The 12088-nt window shown below is 41.8% G+C and overlaps 1 protein-coding gene across 4 annotated transcripts in view; it reads right to left on the reverse strand.

The window, feature by feature from the left end:
- Nucleotides 1-12088, reverse strand: part of LOC306962062 (kinesin-like protein KIF23) — a 30665-nt gene that overhangs the window by 16063 nt on the left and 2514 nt on the right. For 3 of the 4 annotated variants that reach the window (XM_079555099.1, XM_079555098.1, XM_079555096.1), the window contains exons 3-14: nucleotides 9388-9516; nucleotides 9209-9314; nucleotides 7411-7547; nucleotides 7225-7337; nucleotides 6952-7122; nucleotides 4886-4998; nucleotides 4518-4639; nucleotides 4335-4437; nucleotides 2646-2725; nucleotides 2444-2563; nucleotides 2145-2289; nucleotides 416-580 (exon numbers count right to left, since the gene is read on the reverse strand). In XM_079555099.1, coding sequence (XP_079411225.1) covers nucleotides 416-580; nucleotides 2145-2289; nucleotides 2444-2563; nucleotides 2646-2725; nucleotides 4335-4437; nucleotides 4518-4639; nucleotides 4886-4998; nucleotides 6952-7122; nucleotides 7225-7337; nucleotides 7411-7547; nucleotides 9209-9314; nucleotides 9388-9516 — 1504 coding nt within the window. The remainder of the gene's footprint in view (nucleotides 1-415; nucleotides 581-2144; nucleotides 2290-2443; nucleotides 2564-2645; nucleotides 2726-4334; nucleotides 4438-4517; nucleotides 4640-4885; nucleotides 4999-6951; nucleotides 7123-7224; nucleotides 7338-7410; nucleotides 7548-9208; nucleotides 9315-9387; nucleotides 9517-12088) is intronic. The other variant, XM_079555097.1, reaches the window with a different exon arrangement.

Raw genomic sequence — 12088 nt, forward strand, 5'->3', positions numbered from 1 at the left:
CCAGAAAACGATTAATCGATTACTAAAATAGTTGTCGACTCTTTCAATAATCGATTAATCGATTAGTCGTTTCAGCCCTAGTCCTCTGCATCATGGAGCTCCTCTCACATGAAGCTCAGAGCGGTTCCTTTGGCAGTGAAAAAACAAATGGTCACTGGAAGTTTGGATGATTTTAGTCTCTTCTTTTCATTTATATTTTGTCATAGTTCAGTCAACACAAATATATGGACGTTTTAGTCATAGTTTTAGCCTCATATACAACTTTTAATTTAGTTTTAGTCTTTCAGTCACAAAAAATATTACTGACTAAAATTAATAATTGTAAATAACTAGTACTCGTATTGGCGACTACTCTGAACCCAAGTATCCGTATCAGATGGGAAAACTGTATTATTGTTGTTTTGTTTGGAGATACCGGTCTGGTTGAACTGCTCGGTCATCATCTGCCGGATGCGGTGCCTCTTCTGCAGGGCCTCGATGAGCCGCGGGAGCGTCTGGTCGTCTGATGGGTCCAGCAGGTTACAGGGCGGCAGAGGAGGCAGGCTCTCCAACAGCTGGGTCAGCAGGGCGGGGTCGCTCACTGGACGAACACAACAAGGGGGACACATTTAGATAAAACACACAGGTCACTTTGAATATTGAATAAACCTTTTTTTAAAACAGGTCAGGGTTTGCATTACCCTCATAACCGCCATCTTAAGGGAGCGCATTTTCTCCAGTTCAGTTCAGTTTTTTGTCATATTTTTTAAGCTTTTTTGCCGTTTTGTTGTTACAGGGCAGCTCCAGCTTTGGCCAAGTGAAATTTAAGACTTTTTAATACCTTTTTAATGCCATTACGGTGAAATTAATACCACCATTTGTTCTCATGTTAAATTAAAAACAAATCTAAATGAAAGGCTAGCCAGGATGAAATTAGCTGCTAGTCAAAATAATGAAGTTAGCATAAGCAGAAGGACATAGTTTATTTTATGCATTTTTAGACCAAGTTGGTTGGATGAAGTAATTTATCAAGAGTGGGCAGTATTTCAGTCAGTTTCAGACTAAACCCTGGTAAATCAGTCCTGTAGAGCTAGTGCTAGGACCTCAAGTCTAACCATGTCCTGGACAGAACAAGGGCTAAACCAGGTCTAAACAATCATGGTTCTGCACTCAGTGACCGGGACCAGCCGTGTGCACACAGGACTCTGGAGGAGAGCATCAGTCACACGACAAAGGGCTGTGGTTAAAGTAGTGCTGCTGGTCAAAGGCCACAGTCGCACACACTCGCACACACCGACCGGGCGGGTCCAGGGCATATCAAAAATAAATAATAAACTGCCTTCACTTGAATCGCAAAACACAATATTTTAACCTAAAACATGTTGTTGTTCTGCGTTCCTCCCGTCTCTCATTAGCATTAGCATCCCGCCCCGCTAGTCAAATTCATTACAGTGCCTTTTTGGCTCTATTTGGTCTTGATTTACAGACTCTTATCGAGGAGTTTTTCCTTCGCTGAGGTTTAGTTTCAGGTGCTGATGTGGAAGCACACGTGGTGAGCGTTACCATAGCAACAGCCTGTAGCTACTGACGCAAACTGTACCGTACTGTCGTGATGACTTGAGGTAGCTCAAGTACATCAATTCTCAAATTAACATTGTTTTAAGGAAAACTTTGACAAAAATATTATGCGACTAATTTTAACACAAGGATTAAGAAATAGTAAGACCCAAGCACTGAAAATGTAATGCTATTATTAAATGTAATGCTTTTAAGGCCTTAAATTGGGCATGATCAAATTTAATACTTTTTGAATGACTCCGCACCTGCCCTGTGTTACATTTTTGCTGTTTTGCAACGACTTTTTTGTTACGGTTTTGGTGCATTTACATCTAGTTTTTGCAGCTACTTTGATGCTTTTTTCAAGAAGCTTTTAGATTTGGCTAAACTTGAACAGGCGAAAATGTACTCGGTTCATGTAGAGGTTAAGAAGTTCATTTTCCTTTACGCTTTTCAAAATATCTCACCCAGTGTCAGACCGATTAACATTTGCAACGTTTGCAGAGACAATGTTAATCAGATTCTTTATAATATTTGAATTACGGCACAAACCGTCTTGTCCCCCATGTTTTGTGAGAAGTATTTTGTCTTGAGAAAAGCCTAAATACCCGTATAGTGTAGTGGAGTACCGGCATTAGCGCCCCCCCTCTCCTCTCTGAAGGCCTGGTGCCTCTGTCTGCGTCCACAGATGGGACGGTCCACGGGCCGGGCCACCTCCACCTCCTGGGTCATCTCAGCGAAGCGCATCACCAACTGCACAACATCACACCTGATTACAGACGCTCAGCAGCTAAAGGCTCACGCTGAGGCGGAGAGCAGGGAACAAATCTGAGGACAAGCGTGCCCCGTCTGACAGTACGAGATCCTGGAAGGCCTGAGCACGCCTAGAACATCGTATCTGCTTTACCATAGTCTCCTCGTAGTCGTCCGCTTTGGGGTTGACGCAGACGATCATCCGGACTTTGCCCTCTCCATCGAAGTAGTTCTTGAAGAGGTGAGTGACTTTCGAGTCTCTGTAAGGCACCATCTAAAAACCAACACGAGTTATATTTCTTTGACATTGCAACCGCACTGATATTGAGACTTTGATTCGAGTGTCTCAGGCCTACCTTGTTGGTGCCACACATTTGGTTTTCCCGCAGCACTTCCATACACGTCCGCAGGGTCATCAGAGACTGGTTGATGTTTCCTGGACACAAACATTTGATCAACATAAGACTTGGACTAACAAGAATCATCAATGTGGTTCTGCTTTATCAAAAACAAACCTTAATGGAGCAGTAATTAGACCTGAATGGTTTTGGAAGTTTTGAGACGCACTTCAGGGATTCACATTGTAGAGAGTATGAGTGTAACAATATATCAATTTTCCGATATCTCGCAGTGTTTTGCGGGACGATACGATACTTTTTATTCCGATATCGATACTTTTGATAACATCATGCATATTAATGAGGCTGCAGTGCGCCACTGTTTTCATAGTCGGCACGGTAGCCGATAGTTGAACCTTGGATCCAGGAGGAACAATGCGGTTTTTGTCCTGGTCGTGGCACACTGGACCAGCTCTATACCCTCCATCGGGAGCTCGAGGGTTCGTGGGAGTTCGCCAAACCAGTCCACATGTGTTTTGTGGATCTGGAGAAAGCGTTCGACCGTGTCCCTCGTGGGGCCCTGTGGGGGGTGCTCCGGGAGTATGGGGTCCGGGGCCCTCTGCTTCAGAGCCTCCTGGTCGCCTCCCTCAGGAGGTGTTCCAGGCATGTCCTAGTGGGACAAGGCCTCGTGGAAGACCCAGGACACGGTGGTGGGACTATGTCTCCGAGCTGGCCTGGTGTCCCTCGGGGTCCCCCAAGAACAGCTGGAGGAGGTGTGTGTGGATCGGGAAGTCTGGGCATCTCTGCTGAGACTGCTGCCCCCGCGACCCGGCCCCGGATAAAGCGGAAGAAAATGGATGGATGGATGGCACGGTAGCACAGCGGTTAGCGCTCGTGCTTCACAGTTGGAAGGTTCATGGACGGGGCCTTTCTATGTGGAGTTTGCATGTTCTGCCCGTGTCTGCGGAGGTTTCCTCTGGGTACTCCGGTTTCCCCTACCACTAAAAACATGTACAATAGGCCAGGATGAATGAGAGTGTGTTTGAAAGTGTGGGGACGACGGATGGAAATTAGCCCAAGGTTACAATCTAGTGTGGCTTGTTTACATGCACGAGAATGTATGTTCATTAACATGCACTGCCCCGACCAAATAAACCAATAAATAATAAAATAAAATAAAATAAACAGTCAATAGAGGCCAACAATGATCAAGAATTCAGTCAGGACAGCAGGGGGCAGCACTACAGTTTTAAGCACTTGGACCAAACACTGTCACACAAATAATTTACTTTTAATGATGGTTTATATAATCATGAAAAAGATTAATTTGGGGTTGATTTATTCCTTTTTAAATAGGACTGTGGTTTCTTGTTTATTTAAATGTACATTTATGTAAATGTAGGGTCACTGACAGATCTATAGACCCATTTTCAGTGAGTAAGTCAGGGATCATTTATAGACAAAGAAATAAGGGGTGCAAAGCACATAAAAAGAAATTTAAATGATGAATAATATGTGGCATGTTAAAATTAAGGTTAAATATACATTTTGTGGCTTCCCCTTTCATTGTATTAAAAAAACAAAATCGGGTACAGGGCCTTTAAGTCTCAGACACATAAGTCTCAGTGTCTCTGCCGTTTTGTTTTGTAAAGCCGCTGAATGGGGTAAAAGCATTGGAGAACCTGGCTCTGTCGTAGAGAACTGTACCTGCTTCCCGGAGGCGGCTGCCCTCGGCTCTGGTCCTGCTGGTTCGCTCGCTCCCTGCCAGGTCCACGAGACAGAGCTGAGACACGTTCACCTGGTTCTTATCCTGGAAATCAGAACAACATCTGAGTGACGCTGCTCATCTGCCTCATCCACTCAGCATGTACTGGTTCACTGCACACTGACCTGCAGGATGTGGTCCCCGTCAGCGTCCAGAGGAGCCTGGGCCAGTTTCAGGGTGAACACACTGTGGGAGCGGCTGGACTCCCGGTTCAGCTGAGTGTTGGCTATTCTTCTCTTCTTTTGACCTAAAAATACACAGGATTATTGTGAGACCTCCTTGTCTTAGAGGTTAGGTTTTTGGGAAGAATAATATATTTCTAACACATTCAAGAGCCTTAACATAATATAACAGCTACCGGTTTTTCAGAACATGTGGAGGTCAAGACACCAATAAAATCAAATCAATCCTGTGGAATTAGTGAGGCTTTAACAGTGAATGAGATCTGTACAAATGGCTCATGATGTTGTGTGGGCTCAGTGAAGACCAGTACCTTTCCAGAAGACCTCGAAGGCCTCCTCCGTGGACTTGACCTCCACCTCTGTGCACCCGGCCACGTACATGTTATGGTTCTGATCCTCGCGGAGCGGCTTGGACTGAGGAGCTCTGAAAACAGTCAGCGAGACACGAGTACAGTTAAACACACTCAGAGAGGCATCAGTAACTCATACTATCCTGAAGCTCCTGAAGAAAGCCTGAAGCTCTTAAAACTGATCAACTCAAAATATACACAAAATTTGAGTTTGGGAGAAGCAACACACATGCACTGGTTAAGCTGAGCCATTCACAAACAAACGGGAATCACGAGTGCAGGACAAACTGGGGAAAGTTGATCAGCGAACAGCCACCAAAGCTCCTAAGCTACTCGTTAATCTGAGCTACGAGCAGGTTCAGAGGAATGAGGGGGGGGCGCCTAAATGGCAGCTACAGCCACGTTCAGACGACTGTGTGTTGTGTGAACCACATACATGTCTTTGTTTTGCACCGGAGTGCCACCATCAAGCCACCTGACGGAGACAAGGGCAAGAGAGGGCATCTTTACAAAACGACAGGCTGGATTCAAGGAAGTATTTCAGAAACTGGACCCATCGGTGACTCCACACATGACAATGAAATAAATAAAGAAATATATAAAATTAGCAAAAATGAGGGGAAAATTTTGAGAAAAAATTGGTGCAAAAACTACATTTTTATTTTCTAAATTAGGGAAAATTGGGCAAAAAAAATGTTGAAAAAATTGGGGTAGAGGAATGGGCAAAAAACATCACTTTATATCCTGTAAAATCGACTTTTTGGAGCGTTTAACCACGTTGATTTGCTATTTCCTCATCACAAACACCCAGAGTGTTTTTTGGCAGCATTCATTCCTTAATCCTGCTCTCTTACTCCGCCCTCTCCTGGAAAACCACTGAGTTGTGACACTGACGTTTTTTTTTTACATCAAAGTGTCAAACAGGAAGAGCTCGACGTCTAATGTAAGGTTGATTAAGGCCTGATTTTGATTTGTAAAACAACTTTTTCATTATTTCGGTCGTAAGAAAAAAAAAAAGAAAAAAAAAAAGGGGACGTGCCCGACTGCCCCTGTGGTAGGGGTGAGCGATATGGCAAAAATAGAATATCGTGATTTTTGAATTATAAACTTCAGATTTCGATATATATTCCATATAATGACGAAATTACTTAAATTACACAATGAAGAAGAAAAATACTACACTAATTTATTCTACTTTGTCATAATCAACACAGTAAAAATAGACCTGGACCTAAAGCAAACTCACTTTATAAATGAAAAACACAATAAAACTCCAGATATTAAAATTAAGTAGAAGTAAGTAAAATGAAGTTTGGTAAAAGCTGTTTGTGAGATATTTTCTGAGACGTCTCTCTCATGATGTCGAGCTGCTGTAAATGCAACACTCTGTCGCTGTTGGACCCTTTCACAATAAGAGTCTTACTAAAGCGATAACATGCAGTGACTTTTATTGTGCAAAACTGAAACAGGAAGCAGTTTGTCACTGGAGACTTAGGAACTGAAAGTTATGGTGTTTTAGGAGAACTCAGTGTCTTTCCCCCGCTGAAATAGAGACAGGACACTGGGTTTAAAACATTTTAAAGCTCTAGATTGAGGAGCCTGGTTGTATATGCGCCCTGAGAAAAGAGTAAACCGACAGAGAAAAGAGTGAACTGTGCTGAAGTGCATAAAACCGTGATAAAACAATCCCACAAAAATAATAGATTGTCAGCTCTGGAGATCGTAAGACGGTCTAATATCGTCATATCGCCCAGCCCTACCCTGTGGACAAAACAAACGCACCCCCTGAGCGTCTGAACAGACGTCATGCTTGCACTGAAAGCTGTGAAGATGGAGCTCTTTCTAACCTACTCTGCACACACCTGTTCTTTTTTCTTACCTAGCGATAATGTCACGGTGAAAATGCGCGTTTGGGTTTGGGAGCACAGACTTTATTCAACCTTCCTAAAAAAAGAGGCCACTCGCCAGAAGTTGGACTTTCTCTCCAGGATGAACTGAACCGACTGTGGAATGAAAGAGTTTCTCACTTTGGTCTGATTGGATCGAAGGGGGCGTCGTCCAGCAGGTCATAGATGTAGTTGTTGTAGATTTCGATGTACGACACAAAGACGCTGTAGCAGCAGTCCTCGTCCACGCTGTCGGATTTACACGCCTCCTCCGCATTGATCATGTCGGCAAACTCCAGGTCGGCCCTCTGCCTAAAGACACCAGGACAGAAACGGTTCAGAAAACCAAATATTCTATTATATATTTACTGCGTCATCATCTCTTTGAAACCCTGCTCTGCGTGAACGCTGTACCTGGATGGCGTCTTGGGCACGGCGGGCAGCTGGCTTTCCCGCCTCTGCCTCTCCAGCAGAGCCTCCACAGAGTCCTGGATCTCCATGCCGTTTTTATCGTCAGGTTTGAACACCTGCAGAGTCATTGCTTTAACATCTCAGGGCGGATCGTTTGTGTGAAAATAGATGAAGTTATGAAAGTCGTACATATCGCTTGGCCTGAAAGGGGCTGATGCTGTTGAAGAGCATGTCCAGAGCCCGGGGCAGGAGTCCACCTTCTCCAGCCGAGCCGGTCATGGTGTAGGTCTTCCCACTGCCAGTAACACCGTAAGTAAACAGCAGACCTGCAAGTCAGTCACAGAGGCATTTTAGTGCAGCGACAAAAGCATAGCCGCATCCCAAATACAATATTAAAAAGAGAAAAGAGCTGCAGGACAACCACATCACAACTGGTAACAGGGTCTACTCTATACGGGTCAAGTCAAATCAAATGCATTTTAAAGGCAATTCAATGACCAAGCATGTATTTATGTATCATTTCTAAAAGGTCTGCATCAATTCCAGTAAACAGAGGAATGGTGGACAGAAATGTATGTGCAAATCAATGTGTTTGACCTTTTCACATCGAACTATGAAATAAGAATTATGTAGAAGAAAAGAGAAAAAAGAAAGAAAAAGTTGAGCAATGTCACCATTTCTAAAGAGATTTGGATTAAATGAAGTTGAAACAAAATTTAAAACTTTAAGTAATGTGTAGAATGCTGGTCATTATCGGGAAAATATGTACCTTCAGGGCGAACTGGACGCCCTGTTTTGCCCTGAAGGTCATTATCGGGCTATTTGCCAACTGAACACAGAAAATAAATGCAGAAAGGTTTATTTAATGATTTCTGCGGCAAAAAACAACGTTTGTTATGATTCCAGGCAGTGTGGCTAGGCTAGTAGCAGAAAGGCTAGCTACTTATCGCTAGCCTAGGTACTTTGTTGAAGGTGCAGTTGGAGGAATGGTGGTGAATCTCTGGGTAAGTTAACTTCACGAGTGATCCCCCGTCCTCTCTCTTATGGACGAGGACAGAGACGGTGTCCTCGACTACTACGTGCAGAGCAATATGAAAGACCTATTCACCTTATTCCGCCCCGCCCACTTTTGCCTCGGCACTCGGTAGAGCGCGAGGCCCGTTCATTTAAACGGAGAACGAGGGGAAATGTTCGCTGCTAAAATCTGATGTTTAGCAGATTAATTCCCTGCACGGCCTAAAAACGGCTTTGTTTTCGTGTAGTAACGGATTTTATTTTGACTTCTCTAGTCCCATGTTAAAAAAACATATATATATTGGATTTCTTTTAGATTTGCAAACATTTCATCAAACAGAGGAAAGAGTTGGACAAACAAATGTGGTAAATTTCAGCCAAAACCGAAACAGATCATCATTTAGGGATTTTTGACGAACTAATGCAGTAAAAACTGTTGAGCAATGTCTTAAACGTTCCAGTACATCTTGATTTAACACTAGTTGTAGTAGGGCTGTGCAATTAATCGAAATTCGATTACAATTTCGATTAGAAATGAACAATTATAAAATTAGCATAATCACCAAAAATCGATTATAATTTTTTTTTTTCAATTTATGTATTTTTTTATTTTTTTAAATGCAATTTTTTTCCTTCTAATTTTTGGATTTTTGTCTTTTTTCTGCTGGATTTTTGTCATTTTTTTGTGGATTTTTGTCATTTTTTTGCTGGATTTTTGTCACTTTTTTGCTGGATTTTTGTATTTTTTTATGGATTTGTGTCACTTTTTTGCTGGATTTTTGTATTTTTTTTTGAGGGATTTTTTTAAAGGCAACAAATAATCGTTTGAATAATCGTGATTTCAATTATGACAAAAATAATCGTGATTATTATTTTTTCAATAATCGAGCAGCCCTAAGTTGTAGCTTTTCTAATGTGGTAAATCCTCATGAATTAAACACTGAGGGGAAGAAACTTTGCAAAGACACGTTACCATTTTTACAGTGAATGAGATCCTCCACCAGAGGTTTGGCCACTTCCTGAAAAAGCTCCATCTGACCCGTGTTTACTCCAAACACATGTTTAAAGGAGTACTGCATCTGTAGCATAAGAACACACATAATGAGCATGAAAACAACAGAGCGACAGAGGTGCGTTTGTTTTGCCGCTCGCCTCTTTGTACTCTCCGTTGCGGTTGGCCTTGAGCCCGTCGGGAGCGTGCAGCTGAATGGTGCTGTTGCTGATCATTTCGATGCAGCACTCCTGATCGTCCGCTCCCAGAGGACGGATGCGGCAGTAAACCTGAGGGAGGGGAGTTCAGAAGGGAAGAGTTAACTTAAAGTCGTTTATCGGGCTGAGACGATCCACTTCACAATCATATACAGACGCCCTGACGAACAAGAGCTTGGATTGTACTTCACTTTTGTTTTACTGTATTAGTCGATTAAGAAATACCCAAACAATATAATATAACGCAACAAAAACAGCATATCTCATTTATTAAGATTCGCAAACATTTCATCAAACAGACGAAAGAGAATGGGACGAATCGGGAAACATTTGCCGCCAAAAATGTGGTGAATTTCAGTCAAACAAACTGCAACAGAATATGTTTTAGATCATCACCGGTAGAAAATGTTCCAATGTTCCAATCTTATTTAAATTAAAATGTGTGTAACTAATGATGCCAAAATGTATAAATCCATGGTCAAGTATTCATCTACATTTAAAGTCAGTTTTTGTGCTGTAACATCAACCTGCCCAGGGACTACAGGTGGAAATTAGCGTTTTTGCTATAACCTGGTACAATGCATCTTCCCTTTTGGTCAATGTTAAATTGTGCACTGTCCCAGTCTAAATAAAAAACATACCAAACCGTCATTTTGGTGTTTTTGATGAACTAGTACAGTCAAAATTATAAAGCAATGTCATATTTTTCCAATAACTGTTGCGCCAACAAGTCAACACTGCATCGTTTCTCTGCACGGCCAAAACATGCTATGTGTCCGTGTAGTGACTGCTTTTATGTGGAGAAAAGGGGACGAACTTCTGGAATAAGGTGAATAGATCTGTCAGTGGCATCACTTCATTTACATTTAAAAAGGCACACTGCGTTACATTTGGACTATACTGTTGTAGGGATGCACCGATTTCGATACCAGTATCGGGTATCGGGCCGATACCACATGCTTCTACTCATACTCGTACTCATTCATGAGGTCCCGATACCAGAAACCGATACCATTTGACATGCGGCCAGCGCAGCTACGAGGCGCAGCTACGAGGCGCAGCTACGAGGCGCAGCTCTCAGCTGAGGAGAGAAGAAGCAACAAACTGGAGAATTGTTTAGTGGAAATACAATAATCCACATAGAGCTGACTTTATTACAGACTGCGCTCTCTAAACCAGAGTCTGAGCTGGATTTAACCAGAGCTAAATGTTGTTCGTGCTGCAGCGTCTGCAGTGTTTACAACATACAGGCTAACGATGCTAACTCGCTGCTAGCAGTTTTGGCCATTCTGACGCCGTTTTAAGCCCAGGGGTTTATTCATCTGAAAAACTAACCCAGCGACTAAAAAGTCCTCAGAAAATCCAACGTAAAGAGATACAGCATGTCCATGTTGAGCGAAAATGAGCTAAAGCAGAACAATGAAAACGCTGTAGCTACTCGCTAAGTTGCTACAAAACACACGAGAAAATCTACAGGAGCTGAAGTAAAGACGAAAAGAGACCATTTAAGTAACATCTCAATACTATTGTTAAATAAAAATACATAAATGAATAAAGCTCAGGCATTGGGAGCTTTAGGACATGGGCTTTTCTGTCTATAATGGACAGTGCAATAAAAAATAAAAATTAAATTGAATGAAAATTAAAATAAATAAATAAATGGCATCAGCACAATTCTAATATAACTGCTCTTAAATGTGTAGCAAATTAGTAAATTTACTAATTACAAACCAATCTGCTGTGAAAAAAGTAAGAATGTTGAACAAAAAGCCTTGTACTCGTATCGGTATTCGGTATCGGCGAACTCGTATCGGTTTTAGAAAAAGTGGTATCGGTGCCTCCCTATACTGTTGCCATCAGTACAAAATATTTTTCTAATGACCAGCTCGACACAGAAAATGCTATTTCTGCAGTGGATAATCAAAGAGTGGATTTGGATGAGGACCTAACCTGTTTAAATCTCAAGTTCTGCTGACTTTAGTCACATCTCCATGGAAACAAGCTGGAGACACACCCACTCCCGGTAAAGTTATGTCATGTCTTTGGGTGAGCTGAGGCCGCTCACAGCAAAATGACATGTTTCTTTGAGATATTTTTCAATGCTGAAAATATCTGTCATAAAATAAAAGCTTGTATTTCAATTTTATTTTTTGAGTAAAATTCTACGCGGTATGGCTTTAAATAAACTAGAAACCGCAATCCTATTTCAAAAGGAATGAATCAAATTAATCTCATTTATAATTATAAAAAACTAAAAGTAATATATTTGTGTTTGAGCACAACTGAATTCTTGATCGTTTATTGGCTTCCATTGACAGTGAAAACAGTGGAGCGCTGCCTCATTAATATGTATGACATCATTAAAAGTATTGATATCGTACCATCCCGCAAAATAGTGCAATATATCGGAAAATCGATATATTGTCACACTCCTAATGATAACACATGATCATTCTGAGGAAAAAATAAAATTAAGGAAGAAAATGTTTCTGTGTGTTTGTTTGTGACCCTAAATTATAAAATAAATGGAGACGTAGACCTCAAGATGTCCGGACAGTTTAAGTATCGTATAAAGAAAGGATGTGACTCTTCAGCTTTCATGTTGTAAACCAGATGTTAATGACTGGTAGGTGACATTCACAGT

The sequence above is a fragment of the Gobius niger genome (assembly GCF_951799975.1).
Source record: "Gobius niger genome assembly, chromosome: 4".
Lineage (NCBI taxonomy): Eukaryota > Metazoa > Chordata > Actinopteri > Gobiiformes > Gobiidae > Gobius > Gobius niger.